The following is a 17291-nucleotide window of genomic DNA, read 5'->3' as shown; positions in this document are numbered from 1 at the left end:
ACACACACACACACGCACACACACACACACACACAACAGGGGTCTGGACCCTGGTCTGAATACCCAGACCCCACACACACACAACAGGGGTCTGGACCCTGGTCTGAATACCCAGACCCCACACACACACACACAAACAACAGGGGTCTGGACTCTGGTCTGAATACCCAGACACCCACACACACACAACAGGGGTCTGGACCCTGGTCTGAATACCCAGACCCCACACACACACACACACACAACAGGGGTCTGGACCCTGGTCTGAATACCCAGACACCCACACACACACAACAGGGGTCTGGACCCTGGTCTGAATACCCAGACACACACACACACACACACACACACACACAACAGGGGTTCTGGACCCTGGTCTGAATACACAGACACACACCCACACACAACAGGGGTCTGGACCCTGGTCTGAATACACAGACACACACCCACACACACACACAACAGGGGTCTGGACCCTGGTCTGAATACCCAGACACACACACACACACACACACAAAACAGGGGTCTGGACCCTGGTCTGAATACCCAGACACCCACACACACACAACAGGGTCTGGACCCTGGTCTGAATACCCAGACACACACACACACACACACACACACACAACAGGGGTCTGGACTCTGGTCTGAATACCCAGACCCCACACACACACAACAGGGGTCTGGACCCTGGTCTGAATACCCAGACCCCACACACACACACACACACAACAGGGGTCTGGACCCTGGTCTGAATACCCAGACACACACCCACACACACACACAACAGGGGTCTGTATCCCGGTCTGAGCTTTTCTCCTCAACCAGGAGTGACACCACTGTCTCTGATCCTTAACCTGCTGGCCTTCAGTCAGTGTCACCACTGACAACCCTGAGGTCATGGGTTAAGGGTGAAAGGTGAAATGTTTTAAGGGGAACACGAGGGGAAATGTCTTCACTCTGAGTGTGGAATGAGTTGCCAGTGAAAGAGGTGGATGCAGATTTGATTTCAATGCTTCATAATAGTTTGGACAGGGAGAGGTCTGGAGGGCTATGGTCTGGTAGGACAATGGCAGTTTAGATGACCTGGCATAGACGAGATGGGCCAAAAGGCCTGTTTCTGGGCTGTAGTTTTCTACGTCCAGCACCTACAACGCTGACTGACCGTGTTGCACAGCCAGGTGTTAGCCTCAGCCACTGCGGGGAGTATAAGGCAAGGGCGCAGAGAGTTTGAGCTCAGCGCCGTGCTGGGACTACCTTGGTGAGCTGGATCTCCATGAGGATGTCGTGGTTTCGTCCCAAGCCCCCCTGCGTCCTCCACGTGTTCTGCGGCCTGTTGGGGAAGGCGGAGCGAGACGGCGAGCTCCTCGCGCTGACGGTGACCGGCTTCATCCTGCACCAGACAGCAAGAAGTCACAAAGCGCTCCGACCTGTCCCCCCCGAATGAACCGTATCGGATCAGTCCAGCACGCACGCTGCCCACTGACCCACTGAGCCTCCACTGTGCAGACTTTTTACACGGGCCTCCGATCCGGCGTGCCCACTCTGGTGTCAGCTGGGTCGACGGGTCGCTCCTGCACTGAAGGTTGCCCGTGGCTAACATGACTCAGTAAACATGCGTAAACATACTCGGTTGTCATTCCTATTCCGCGTGTACGTGACACACAGGAAGATGCCCTTCAGATCAACTCATTCCCGTTGAACAAGATGTCCATGGGAGTTAGTTCTGTTTGCCCCATATCCCTTGAAACCCTTCCTATCCACACACAGTACTGACAAAAGTCTCAGGCTGCGCGGGGTGGTGGAGTGGGAGGGGTGAGGGACAGGTGGCAGAGAAGGAGTGCCAGGGGTGGGTACAGACACACCCAGCCCTGAGACACCCGGCAAGGTCATTTGATTCCAAACAATTGGTTTATTGATCAATACAGAATGTCTCTCTGGTGCTTCCCGCTCCCTCCCCTCTCCCTTCCCCTTTTCCCAACCATGATTCCCCTCTCCCTGCCCCCTTCCCACTCTCAGTCCACAATAGAGACCCAGATCAGAATCAGGTTGATCATCACTCACGTCATGAAATTTGTTTTTTTTGTGGCAGCAGTACAGTGCAATACATAAAATTACTACAGTCCTTGTGCAGAGGTCTCAGGCACCCCAGATATATATCTGTGTGCCAAAGACATATAAATGTTGTTATATTACCTGTCTCAAATCACTTCCTCTGGAAGCTTGTTCCACACATGGAGAGTCCTCTGGGTGAAGAAGTTGCCCCTCACCCCCCCCCCCCACCACCTTAAACCTGGGCCCTCTCGCTCTTGATTCATGGATCGTGGGGAAAAGACCATATATTCACCCTACCTCTGCCCCCTCATCGTCTTAAACACCTCTCTATAACCTCTCAGTTTCCTGTACTCCAGGAAATAAAGGTCCAGCCACTCACCCTCCCCCAACGTCCCCTGAGTCCTGGGAACATCCTCGTAAATCTTTCCTGTCCTCTGTCCAGCTCAATGGAATCTTCATTGCGTCATGGTAGCAGGAATCCACTGCAGCTCAGGGCGTCGGATTCAGAGTTCAATTCCAACCCCACCTGTACGATGTTGGTGCGCTCTCCCCGTGAGCGTGCGGGTCTCCTCCCACAGTGCAAAAATGTACCAGGTAGGAGGTGCACTGGTCTTTGTAAACTGTCCCGTGATTAAGAGCATGGGCGCTGGACGGTGAGGCTCAAAGAACCCGAAGGGCTTGTTCCCTGATGTGTCTCAAACTAAATTAAAATCCTTCCCACAGCAGGGTGACCAAAGCGAAGGGCAAAATTTCAACATTGTCAAAAATGCTTGAATTTCTATTTGCCACTGAACAGGCAAACACAATATTTTCATAAAGTCTTTTTTAAACTTTCAGGAAACAAAATCAAGGGTTGTCGGTTGTTCACTGTGAAAATCCTACGCTGGTTTCTTCATCAACATCAAGTGCCATGTCGTATGACATGATCATTATGTGCCGTGTTGTATGACATGATCATTCTGTGCTGTATTCTATGACATGGGCAATCGTGGTCTTTCCATGACCATGAGCGCTCTTGGTAAATGTTTCCACACAAGTGGTTTGCCGTTGCTATCTTCTGGGCAGTGTCTTTACAAGATGGGTGACCCCAGCCATTATCAACACTCGTCAGAGATTGTCTGCCTGGCATCAGTGGTCACATAACCAGGACTTGTGATCCGCACCAGCTGCTCATACGACCTGATCCCATAATGCCACATGACCCCGACCGGGAGAAGGGGCCACATCCTGCCCAAGGGTGACCTGAAGGCTAGCGGAGGGAAGGAGCGCCTCACACCTCCTTTGGTAGAGACACATTCCCCGCTTCATCGGGTTTGATTTCCCAAAATGCAACAGCTTGCACTTATCCAAATTAAACTGCATTTGCCATTCCTTGGCCCAGTTCCCCAGTCAATCAGGATCCAGCTGTGATTCTTGATAATGTTCCTGACTGTCTATGACACAAACTTCTTTCGGTGTAGTCCTCACTGGCTGCAACTTTTCATTCAGTGAAACTCTCTGGGGAGTGTTGAGCAAGCAGAAATCTAACCCCCAAGGTGTAAATGTCAAGGTCAGTGAGGCAGGGTCTGAGGAACATCTGCACGCACGAGATCAGCGAGGATTGTGCTGGGGGCAGCCCACAAGTGTCACCCCCAATGTAACATGGTCACAGCTCATTAACCCTAATAGTATGTCACAATATTTAAAAATACCGCACGTCCATGGCCCCTCCCGCCCAATTACACCCATGTGACCAATTAACATATGAACTGGTACATCTTTGGAGGGTGGGAGGGAACTAAACATGGATCTTGCAGCAGGCTGCCGTAGAGTGTTACGTCGAGAGAGAGGTGCGGAGACGGGTGGGGGATCAGGCATCCACCGGTGGTGTTGTGTGACCGGGAGGACAGGAAAGAGGAGAGTACGGATCTCAGACAGCTGTGCTTCATGGAAAGCATTGATAACGAGAATGAGAAATGTAAGATTAACGTTAGCATTCATTGCAAGAGGACGAGAATACAAAAGCAACGCTGTGATGCTGAGGGTTTACAAGGCATTGGTCAGACCGCACTTGGGGTACTGTGAGAAGTTTCAAGGCTAAGCAAGAGTAATTCTGAGGATGAAAGGATTATCGTAAGAGGAGCGCTTGATGGTTCTGGGCCTGCATGTGAAGAGTGCGGAAAAACGAGGGCTGATATCACTGAAACCAAATGAATGCTGAAAGGCCCAGACAGAGTGGATATGGAGAGGATGTTTCCTATAGTGGGGGAGTCTAGGACCAGAGGACACAGTTAGAGTGGATGTGGAGAGGATGTTTCCTATAGTGGGGGAGTCTAGGACCAGAGGACGCAGATAGAGTGGATGTGGAGAGGATGTTTCCTATAGTGGGGAGTCTAGGACCAGAGGACACAGATAGAGTGGATGTGGAGGGGATGTTTCCTATAGTGGGGAGTCTAGGACCAGAGGACACAGATAGAGTGGATGTGGAGAGGATGTTTCCTATAGTGGGGGAGTCTAGGACCAGAGGGCATAGATAGAGTGGATGTGGAGAGGATGTTTCCTATAGTGGGGGAGTCTAGGACCAGGGACGCCCATTTGGAACAGAGATGAGAAGGATGTGGTGGTGAATCATTGTCGTGGACGGCTGTGGAGGACAGGTCGTTGGGTATATTTAAGGTGGAGGTTAATAGGCTCTTGAATGGGGTTGAGAGAGGTAATAATCAGCCATGATGAAATGGCAGATCAGGCTCAGTGGGCCGAATGGCCTAATTCTGCTCCCATGTCTTCTGGTGTTGAAGTACTGAGGTGTACTGCAGAGGACGAAGAGAGATGGAAGTTGGAAAGAGTGGATGGCAGCAGGCAGCTGGGACATTATGAAAGTGCGGATGTAGGCCTCAGCTCCCCGGGAGGAGCAGGCCCGGCTTCCTGGCGGAGCAGTCGAAAGCATTGGCTCTGTCTGTGCCTACCTGGGGGAATGAGAGGGGAAGGAAGATGGGCGGACTGAGCTGAAGTCCTTTCCCCCGTACAGATGCCAGACCACAGAGATTTCTCTCAGCATGATCCGGGTGTCGGGCACGGGGAATCGGGCTGGTGCCTTCAGCAGGTCCGTGCTGCCTATGGGTCGCGAGAAGTAACCGTCCTTGATCGCGATGGAGTCATCCGTCAGCTTGCAGACAATCGGCTCTCCGTCTTTGGGCTAGAAAGAATGAAAATGATTATCTCGTTAAAAATGTGCTGCAAAACTCACACACACACAGAAACAAACACATACAGATTAATATACATCACAAACACACACACAGTGATTCTGACACAAACACACACTGACACACAGAAACACACACATACAGATTAATATACATCACAAACACACAGACAGTGATTCTGACACGGACACACTGACACACAGAAACACACACATACAGATTAATATACATCACAAACACACAGACAGTGATTCTGCCACAAACACACACTGACACACAGATACACACACATACAGATTAATATACATCACAAACACACAGACAGTGATTCTGACACGGACACACTGGCACACAGAAGCACACACATACAGATTAATATACATCACAAACACACAGACAGTGATTCTGACACGGACACACACTGACACACAGGAACAAACACATACAGATTAATATACATCACAAACACACAGACAGTGATTCTGCCACAAACACACACTGACACACAGAAACACACACATACAGATTAATATACATCACAAACACACAGACAGTGATTCTGCCACAAACACACACTGACACACAGATACACACACATACAGATTAATATACATCACAAACACACAGACAGTGATTCTGACACGGACACACTGGCACACAGATACACACACATACAGATTAATATACATCACAAACACACAGACAGTGATTCTGACACGGACACACTGACACACAGATACACACACATACAGATTAATATACATCACAAACACACAGACAGTGATTCTGACACGGACACACTGACACACAGATACACACACATACAGATTAATATACATCACAAACACACAGACAGTGATTCTGCCACAAACACACACTGACACACAGATACACACACATACAGATTAATATACATCACAAACACACAGACAGTGATTCTGCCACAAACACACACTGACACACAGATACACACACATACAGATTAATATACATCACAAACACACAGACAGTGATTCTGACACGGACACACTGGCACACAGATACACACACATACAGATTAATATACATCACAAACACACAGACAGTGATTCTGACACGGACACACTGGCACACAGATACACACACATACAGATTAATATACATCACAAACACACAGACAGTGATTCTGACACGGACACACTGACACACAGATACACACACATACAGATTAATATACATCACAAACACACAGACAGTGATTCTGACACGGACACACTGACACACAGATACACACACATACAGATTAATATACATCACAAACACACAGACAGTGATTCTGACACGGACACACTGACACACAGATACACACACATACAGATTAATATACATCACAAACACACAGACAGTGATTCTGCCACAAACACACACTGACACACAGATACACACACATACAGATTAATATACATCACAAACACACAGACAGTGATTCTGCCACAAACACACACTGACACACAGATACACACACATACAGATTAATATACATCACAAACACACAGACAGTGATTCTGACACGGACACACTGGCACACAGATACACACACATACAGATTAATATACATCACAAACACACAGACAGTGATTCTGACACGGACACACTGACACACAGATACACACACATGCAGATACACATACATCTCACGAAATGGCAAGGGTAAAAGGGCCCTAATGCATTTGTATAGAGGCCTCAAAACAGGAGCCAGGCCATGGATTACGAATTACAGCAGGAGATAGAAAAGGTGTGTCAGAAGGGCAATGTCATGATAATCATTGGGGGTTTTAACATGAAAGTGGATTGGGAAAACCAGGCCAGTACTGGACCTCAAAATAGAGAGAACTTGTAGAATGTCTAAGGGATGGCTTTTTAGAACAGCTTGTTGTTGAGCCCACTAGGGAATCGGCTGTGCTGAATTGGGTGTTGTGCAATGATCTGGAGGTGATAAGAGACCTCAAGGTTAAGGAACCCTTAGGGAACAGTGATCACAATATGATGGAGTTCACTTTGAAATTTGTGAAGGAGAAACTCAATTCCAATGTGTTGGTATTTCAGTGGAATAAAGGAAGTTACAATGGCATGAGAGGGGAACTATCTAAGGTTGACTGGAAAGGGACACTAGCAGGAAGGACAACAGAGCAGCAATGGCTGGAGTTTCTGCGAAAAATGAGCGAAGTGCAAGATAGATATATTCCAAACAAGAAGAACTTTCCAAATGCAAGGACACTATAGTGGCTGACAAGTGAAGTCAGAGCCAAAGTAAAAACAAAAGAGAGGGCATACAAGTAAGCCAAAGATAGTGGGAAGATAGAGTATTGGGAAGCTTTTAAAAACTTGCAGAGGAAACAAAGAAGGTCATTAGGAAGGAAAAGATAAATTATAAAAGGAAGCTGGCCACTAATGTCAAAGAAGATACTAAAAGCTTTTTTAAGTATATAAAGGGGAAAAGAGATTCGAGGGTAGATATAGGACCAATACAAAGTTACGCTAGAGTTATTGTAATGAGAGATGCAGAGGTGGCAGAGGAACTGAATGTGTATTTTGCATCAGTCTTCACAGTAGAAGACGTCTGCAATATACCGGACATTCAAGAGTGTCAGGGAAGTGAAGTTTGTGCAGTGAAAATTACGATTGAGAAGGTGTTCAGAAAGCTTAATGGTCTGAGGGTGGATAAATCTCCTGGACCTGATGGAATGCACCCTCGGGTTCTGAAGGAAGTAGCTGGAGAGATTGTAGAGGTATTAAAGATGATTTTCAAGAACCGATAGATCTGGCATTGTACTGGATGAGTGGAAAATTGCAAATGTTACTCCGCTATTTAAGAAGGATGGGAGGCAGCAGAGAGGAAACTATAGACCTGTTAGCCTGACATCAGTGGTTGGGAAGTTGTTGGAATCAATTGTTAGGGATGAGATTACGGAGTACCTGGAGGCACATGACAAGATAGGGCCAAAGCCAGCATGGTTTTCTGAAAGGGAAATCCTGCCTGACAAACCTACTGCAATTCTTTGAGGAAATTACAAGCAGGGTAGACAAAGGAGATGCAGTAGACATGGTGTACTTGGATTTTCAGAAGGCCTTTGACAAGCTGCCACACATGAGGCTGCTTAGCAAGATAAGATCCCATGGAATTACAGGGAAGGTACTAGCATGGGTGGAGCATTGGCTGATCAACAGAAAACAGGGAAAGGGAATAAAGAGATCCTATTCTGGTTGGCTGCTGGTTACCAGTGGAGTTCCACAAGGATTGGTGTTGGGACCGCTGCTTTTTACGATATAGGTCAATGATTTGAGCGATGGGATTAATGGATTTGTGGCTAAATTTGCCAATGATACAAAGTTAGGTGGAGGAGCAGGTAATGTTGAGGACACAGAGAACTTGCAGAAAGACTTAGATAGTTTAGGGGAATGGGCAAAGAAGTGGCAAATGAAATACAATGTTGGAAAGTGTACGGTCATGCACTTTGGTGGAAGAAATAAACGGGCGGACTATTATTCAGATGGGGAGAGAATTCAAAATGTAGAGATGCAAAGGGTCTTGGGAGTCCTTGTGCAGAATACCCTAAAGGTTAACCTCCAGGCTGAGTCAGTGGTGAAGAAGGCGAATGCAATGTTGGCATTCATTTCTAGAGTTATAGCATATAAGAGCGGGGGTGTGATGTTGAGGCTCTATAAGGTACTTGTGAGTCCACATTTGGCGTATTGCGGCAGTTTTGGGCTCCTTATTTTAAAAAGGATATACTGACATTGGAGAGGGTTCAGAGAAGATTCACGAGAATGATTCCAGGAATGAAAGGGTTACTGTATGAGGAACATCTGCAGCACTTGGGCTGTATTCCTTGGAGTTCAGAATGAGGGGGGAATGTTAAAAGGCTGAACAGATTAGACATGGCAAAGTTATTTACCATGGTAGGGGAGCCTAGGACAAGAGGGCACGACTTCAGGAGGATGTCCTTTTGGAACTGAGATGCGGAGAAATTACTTTAGTCAGAGAGTGGTAAATCTGTGGGATTTGTTGCCACGAGCGGCTGTGGAGGCCAAGTCATTGGATGTATTTAAGGCAGAAATAGATAGGCTCTCGATTAACCAGGGCATCAAAGGGTATGGGGTGAAAGCAGGGGAGTGGGGATGACTGGAAGAATTGGATTGGCCCATGATTGAACGGCGGAGCAGGCCTCAATGGGCCGAACGGCCTACTACTGCTCCCATATCTTATGGTCTTGTATACATCTCAAACACACACACACACACATATACACACACACACACACAGATACATATACACACACACACATACAGATACATATACACACACACACATACAGATACATATACACACACACACACACAACTGCATGCAATGACCTGGAGGGTAAAGCACTTCATCCAGTCCATCAGAGACACAAGAGCCAGTGAAAGCTGTTTGTCAGAGGTACAGAAACAGGCCGTTCAGCCCAACCCATCCATGCTCACCAAGAGAGTAGACCATTCCATGCACGTAGCTTTCCTAATATCCTTTCCTTACAGCTGTCTCCCCCACTTGCTGTGGTAGTCCGGTCCGTATATCCCGCACCCTCAAGAGGCAAAGGTCACTAGGTGTATTTAAGGCAGAGTTTGATAAGTCTCGATTGGACACAGTGTCAAAGGTTGCGGGGAGAAGGCTGATCAATGGGGTTGAAGATGGGAAAATAGGAACAGCCATGATTGAATGGTGGAGCAGACTCCATGGGCCAAATGGCCGAATTCTGCTCCTATGTCTTACGGTCTCTGCCCTTTAAATCTATCTCACTCACCTGAAACCAGTATCCACTAATTTAAAATTATCATTATTATTATTCCTTATTTTCTTTAACTATGTATGTCAGCTATGTAAGGTGAGGGGAGAAGATACTGGTGCGATGCAGCATGCGCGGCCGCTCTGAAATGATATCGTATGTGTTAACTAGGAGCCGTGCACAATCCTAATTTGATGGAGACGGCCGTGAGAAGCAGTGAAACTTCTGAAATGCCCGCTTCGCTGCCGCTGCGACTGTGCGATCGAGAATCTCCGGAGGGGAAGGCCCCGAGTCCTCGGCTTTGCTTGTTGCCTGTTGCCGGGGCGGGGTCGAAACGCTCGGCAGAGATGGTGCTCAGTGCTTGGTGTCGGAGGCTCGAAGTTTTTGGACGGACTCGGAGTCGGACTGTGGTCGGGTGTTTCCAGGATGCTACATCGGCAAGTTTGCGGCGCTGGAAGTTCATGGCAGGAAGAGTTTCTTTCCTTCCTTCTACTGTCTGCGTGAGATGATGGGACTTTCGAGAGACTTTGAGACTTTTTTTTTTACCGTGCCCATGGTCTGTTCTTCCTCAAATTACGGTATTGCTTTGCACTGTTGTAACTATATGTTATACAGGTGGCCCCCGCCTCTTTTCGAATGTTCGCCTTACAAAACCTCACTGTTACGAAAGACCTACATTAGTACCCTATTTTCACTTTCAGAAGGTGTTTTCACAGTTACGGAAAAAAATTCAGCGCACGATAAAAGGCAGAGCGCGCCCCGAGCAGCCGCTCTCCCTCGTATTGGGAACTGCTTTGCTTTAACACGTGGCTGTGAGCAGCCATTTGCAAGATGAGTTCTAAGGTGTCAGAAAAGCCTGAAAGAGCTCATAAGGGTGTTACACACTGTAAAACTAGACATAATTAACCGTTTTGATCGTGGTGAACGAAGTAAGGACAAGCAACACACATAAAAGTTGCTGGTGAACGCAGCAGGCCAGGCAGCATCTCTAGGAAGAGGTGCAGTTGACGTTTCAGGCCGAGACCCTTCGTCAAGGCTAACTGAAGGAAGAGTGAGTAAGGGATTTGAAAGTTGGAGGGGGAGGGGGAGATCCAAAATGATAGGAGAAGACAGGAGGGGGAGGGATGGAGCCAAGAGCTGGACAGGTGATAGGCAAAAGGGGATACGAGAGGATCATGGGACAGGAGGTCCGGTAAGAAAGACGGGGGGGGGGGACCCAGAGGATGGGCAAGAGGTATATTCAGAGGGACAGAGGGAGAAAAAGGAGAGTGAGAGAAAGAATGTGTGCATAAAAATAAGTAACAGATGGGGTACGAGGGGAGGTGGGGCATTAGCGGAAGTTAGAGAAGTCAATGTTCATGCCATCAGGTTGGAGGCTACTCAGACGGAATATAAGGTGTTGTTCCTCCAACCTGAGTGTGGCTTCATCTTTACAGTAGAGGAGGCCGTGGATAGACATGTCAGAATGGGAATGGGATGTGGAATTAAAATGTGTGATGTTGAAGAGGTTTTGGCATCCCATCACCAAGAACTGACAGATGAAGAACTGACTGATGCAATTGGAAGAAAAAAAGGATAACAATTGAAACCGAATGAGTAATGATTTTGAAAGGGTACGTCCGTTTAGGAGATATTTGCAGGATGGTTTGAGTCCTTATTAAAGAACTGTGTGATAGAAAAATGCGCGAGGCTCAGCAGTCAAGCAAGCCTTCCACATCAGCCACAGCAGACGACGAACCTCGACCTTCGACATCGAGGCAGGCAGTCATAGGAGAAGATGAGCTGCCTGCCCTGATTGACGATGAGATGACACCCCAGTGTCCCACCACCCCAACCTCCAGTCTACAGACAGATACCGATTCATGGAAAATGCAACGGTAGCCGGGACGCACACAGCACATCTTTAAGAAAAAAGCTGAAATAAGCATGCTAATTAATTAGGTGCCGCCTAGCACGTAACTGTCGGCCCAGATCAGTGCTGACGCAATCGGCAATCGCTTCTGATCTGCTGTGAATGTCAGGGTCCCGGAAGGAGATACCGGTGATTGTCAGGGTCCTGGGCAGGAGATACCGGTGACTGTCAGGGTCCTGGGCAGGAGATACCTGTGACTGTCAGGGTCCTGGACAGTAGATACCGGTGATTGTCAGGGTCCTGGACAGGAGATACCGGTGACTGTCAGGGTCCTGGGCAGGAGATACCTGTGACTGTCAGGGTCCTGGGCAGGAGATACCGGTGATTGTCAGGGTCCTGGACAGGAGATACCGGTGATCGTCAGGGTCCTGGGCAGGAGATACCGGTGACTGTCAGGGTCCTGGACAGGAGATACCGGTGACTGTCAGGGTCCTGGGGAGGAGATACCGGTGACTGTCAGGGTCCTGGGGAGGAGATACAGGTGATTGTCAGGGTCCTGGGCAGGAGATACCGGTGACTGTCAGGGTCCTGGACAGGAGATACCGGTGATTGTCAGGGTCCTGGACAGGAGATACCGGTGACTGTCAGAATCCCGGACAGGAGATACCAGTGAATGTCAGGGTCCCGGACAGGAGATACCGGTGACTGTCAGAATCCCGGACAGGAGATACCGGTGACTGTCAGGGTCCCAGACAGGAGATACCGGTGATTGTCAGGGTCCTGGGGAGGAGATACCGGTGACTGTCAGGGTCCTGGGGAGGAGATACCGGTGACTGTCAGGGTCCTGGACAGGAGATACCGGTGACTGTCAGGGTCCTGGGCAGGAGATACCGGTGACTGTCAGGGTCCTGGACAGGAGATACCGGTGACTGTCAGGGTCCCGGGGAGGAGATACAGGTGACTGCCAGGGTCCTGGGGAGGAGACACCGGTGACTGTCAGGGTCCTGGGGAGGAGATACCGGTGACTGTCAGGGTCCTGGGGAGGAGATACAGGTGATTGTCAGGGTCCTGGGGAGGAGATACCGGTGACTGTCAGGGTCCTGGGGAGGAGATACAGGTGATTGTCAGGGTCCTGGGCAGGAGATACCGGTGACTGACAGGGTCCTGGACAGGAGATACCGGTGACTGTCAGGGTCCTGGACAGGAGATACTGGTGACTGTCAGGGTCCCGGGGAGGAGATACTGGTGACTGTCAGGGTCCCGGGGAGGAGATACAGGTGACTGCCAGGGTCCTGGACAGGAGATACCGGTGAGTGTCAGGGTCCTGGGGAGGAGATACCAGTGACTGTCAGGGTCCCGGGGAGGAGATACAGGTGACTGCCAGGGTCCCAGGGAGGAGATCAGTAGCTTCTGAGATCCTCAAACCACTCTGTCTGACAGCAACAACCATTCCACGGAAAATGTCACCTAGACCACATTTCTCCCCCATTCTGATGCTTGGTCCAAACTACAACTGAACCTCTTGACCATGTCTGCATGCTCTTATGCATTGAGCTGCTTCCAAATGATTGGTTGATTAGATATTTGCATTAACGAGGTGTGCAGGTGTCCCTGATCAAGTGGCCACTGAGTTTTTAAGATGATGAGAGGGACGGATGAAGCAGCTATCATCATCATCAAAGACCACACCCACCCTGGAGATTCTCCCTTCTCCCTCCCAACCCCACCCCACCCTATCGGGCAGAAGATAAAAAATCTTGAAAATGAGTCCCACCAGGCTCAAGGAGAGCTTCCATTCTATTGCTGATAGACTCTCAGACGTTAAAAGATGAACTCTTGATCAGGAGAGCCAATGGCGCCTAACGGTGACTCCTTTGCTTGCGTCTTCAGAAACAGCTCTATTTCTATCTTTAATATCTCTGTTTTTCCCTTTCAGGGTTCTTTTGAAGACCCCAACCTGGAGTTACAGGCTGACTTTGGTTCTTTGCGGGAATGGGACATACCACAGGCTCTCTCTCTCTCTCCCTACAAAGGGAAAAAGCGGTGTCGCTGTTTCACAGCGAGAGGGGAGACATAAAAAACAACTCACTGATTTACGAAGTTAAAAGTCTGTTGTGTCACTTTTTCTGAGCTCTCACGACTGGCCGTTACTCGATATACCAAGGACTCGGTCTAGAAGAGTAGCGTGCTTTCAGGGTTCTGGGATCCCGTGGCCCTGGAGGCGGGCGGACTCAAGGTCGGGGCCTCTGCAGGATATCGGTGTGTTGTGGGAGACGGGAGATCGAAAACAGTGAGCTGGCTGCTGGCTGTGTGCCCAGAGACCCGAGTTCTTTGGGCACAGAGCTCAGGAAAAGTGACACAACACCTTAAACATCGTAAATCAGCGAGTTCTTGGTTATGTCTCCCCACTCTCTTTTTCCCTTATTAGGGAGAAAGAGAGAGCCTGTGGTTTGTCGAATTACCGGGTGAACGAGTAGTCTTTGGGGTACTGCACGTCTGCGTCTTTATGGATGCTTTGCTCACACTTGAGTGCTCAGTGGGGGTTGCCGATTGTTTTTGTTTTGCTGGTGGGGGAGGGGGATTGTCGTGGGAGGGGGGAGCTGGAGTTCGAACCTTTAACTGTCAATCGTTCTTTGGGGCACTCCTCTGTTTTCGTGGATGTTTGTGAAGAAAAAGAATTTCAGGATGTATACTGTACACATTTCTCTGACACTGAATGTAGCTCATCGTGGTACCTGCACTGCACTCTCTCAGTAACTGCAGCACTCCGTTCCTGCATATCTGCATGGCAAGCAAACTAAAGCTCATCACTGAAGTTCAGTACATGTGACATCAACAGACCAATTACCTGCCTTCAGCATCTGGGCTATAGAACCAAAATAGGTTCCTTAAGGTTGTCATAGCCGTGGGAGGGGAGGTAGTGAGGAGAAGCTCACTAAATGCCTCCAATGGAGCTCGTCTCAGACAGCCTCTGACAACCCAGTCCAGCTCCCGCCTTTCACGCCTGCCTTCGCTACTATGCCCGGTGACAGGAGAAGAGGCAAAGGCGGGTTACTGGCGCCTTATAACCAGTCGCTTTGGGCAGACGGGGCTCGTCAGCCGCGGTAGGCAGCTCATCTAGGGGAAGGAAAACTCTGATTTCAAACCTCCGCTGCCTTGCGACTATCCCCTCTCATGGGAAAGGCTTCGGGAGTAAACCCAGAGGATGGAGTCCCTACGTTGAGATCAGTGTTGACTGGCAACTCCTGGTGCCAAACTGTATCGATCTCTACGGTTCCTTTGGATTCAACAGCTGTGTGCAGAGGGGGAGCCTACTGCATGAGCGTCAGCTTGCTCTCCGTATCGTACTGCCCTGGACAGCTGGGAAACAGCATCCGCGGTCGCCCCTGACCGGCAGAGACGTCAGATAGAACCAGAGGAGCAGAGAGGGTGCAGACAGCTCTAGAGGATGTTGGTTAGGCCACACCACAGTGTGTGAGCACTGACTACAGCTCTGTAGGAAGGACGTGGGTAGCTGCAGAGCTCACCTGCACAGTGTTTCCGGTGTTTGATATTTTTTTATCTCAGGTTTCGAGGGCCTGCCGTTTCTTTCAGATTTTTTGTTGGCCAGGGACGGAGAGTTTCAGTGAAGGAGGGACCAGATAGGTGGACTGAGGTGGGTCACAGATGAGATCTACACAGAGTGTAAAGAGGGGAGATGGAGAAACTTCTCCCTGTTGCAAAGGTGTTTAAAGCCACAGGGGGTACAGAAAAACGGTCATCCACAAGACATAGAAGCAGAACCAGGCCGTTCTGCCCATGGAGTCAGTTCTGCTATTCCATCATGGCTGATTTATTATCCCTCCCAATTCCATTCTCCTGCCTTCTCTCCGTAACCTTTCAACACCCTGACTAATCAAGAACCTATCAACCTCCACTTTAAATATACTCAATGGCACTACGGGGGGGGGGGGGTGTTGGTGCAAACAGAGAAGCCATCAGGACCATCCCAGAGCGATGGCTGTAGATCAAGAGGTGTGATCCGTGCACCAGTGGTGTTGGGACATAAGCCAGGACTTGATTAACTCGGGCTCAGTTGCCTGAGCGAGGGGCATCTGATGTTAAAAGACCCAAAACACCTGATGACCGGGTTAAATCACCGATGATGTGTCCCAGTGCATCCCGAGATGCATCTCAGCATCAATATCTTGACCCACAGAGCCGTGTGAAAATGCTGACAGATTGCCATCTAGCTGACTCATTGTCTGGAACGTGAGCCCAGGCCGGCCTCTGGAAGCTCAGGGATCAGGGTTACAGCTGGGTTTGCAGCTCGAGTGCTGATGTACCTTCTTCTCCCCTTCATAGAAACATAGAAAATAGGTGCAGGAGTAGGCCATTCGGCCCTTCGAGCCTGCACCGCCATTTATTATGATCATGGCTGATCATCCAACTCAGAACCCTGTATCTGCCTTCCCGCCATACCCCCTGATCCCTGTAGCCACAAGGGCCATATCTAACTCCCTCTTAAATATAGCCAATGAACTGGCCTCAACTGTTTCCTGTGGCAGAGAATTCCACAGATTCACCACTCTCTGTGTGAAGAAGTTTTTCCTAATCTCGGTCCTAAAAGGCTTCCCCTTTATCCTCAAACTGTGACCCCTCGTTCTGGACTTCCCCAACATCGGGAACAATCTTCCTGCATCTAGCCTGTCCAATCCCTTTAGGATTTTATACGTTTCAATCAGATCCCCCCTCAATCTTCTAAATTCCAACGAGTACAAGCCCAGTTCATCCAGTCTTTCTTCATATGAAAGTCCTGCCATCCTAGGAATCAATCTGGTGAACCTTCTTTGTACTCCCTCTATGGCAAGGATGTCTTTCCTCAGATTAGGGGACCAAAACTGCACACAATACTCCAGGTGTGGTCTCACCAAGGCCTTGTACAACTGCAGTAGTACCTCCCTGCTCCTGTACTCAAATCCTCTTGCTATAAATGCCAGCATACCATTCGCCTTTTTCACCGCCTGCTGTACCTGCATGCCCACTTTCAATGACTGGTGTATAATGACACCCAGGTCTCGTTGCACCTCCCCTTTTCCTAATCGGCCACCATTCAGATAATAATCTGTTTTCCTATTTTTGCCACCAAAGTGGATAACTTCACATTTATCCACATTAAATTGCATCTGCCATGAATTTGCCCACTCACCCAACCTATCCAAGTCACCCTGCATCCTCTTAGCATCCTCCTCACAGCTGACACTGCCGCCCAGCTTCGTGTCATCCGCAAACTTGGAGATGCTGCATTTAATTCCCTCATCCAAGTCATTAATATATATTGTAAACAACTGGGGTCCCAGCACTGAGCCTTGCGGTACCCCACTAGTCACTGTCTGCCATTCTGAAAAGGTCCCG

At 49.0% G+C, this 17291-nt stretch overlaps 1 protein-coding gene across 1 annotated transcript in view; it reads right to left on the bottom strand.

Annotated features, from left to right (window-relative positions):
- Positions 1-1221: 1221 nt before the first annotated feature.
- The window catches only part of LOC140192896 (autophagy-related protein 2 homolog A-like), a 30887-nt gene continuing 14817 nt past the window's right edge, over positions 1222-17291 (bottom strand). Inside the window, exons 4-5 of the mRNA XM_072250399.1 lie at positions 5001-5230; positions 1222-1393 (exon numbers count right to left, since the gene is read on the bottom strand). Coding sequence (XP_072106500.1) covers positions 1237-1393; positions 5001-5230 — 387 coding nt within the window. The 3' untranslated portion in view covers positions 1222-1236. The remainder of the gene's footprint in view (positions 1394-5000; positions 5231-17291) is intronic.

This window comes from Mobula birostris, unplaced genomic scaffold (genome assembly GCF_030028105.1).
Source record: "Mobula birostris isolate sMobBir1 unplaced genomic scaffold, sMobBir1.hap1 scaffold_3015, whole genome shotgun sequence".
NCBI lineage: Eukaryota > Metazoa > Chordata > Chondrichthyes > Myliobatiformes > Myliobatidae > Mobula > Mobula birostris.
Note: the sequence above shows the minus strand (reverse complement) of the source record. Positions and strands in the feature narration are given on the sequence as shown.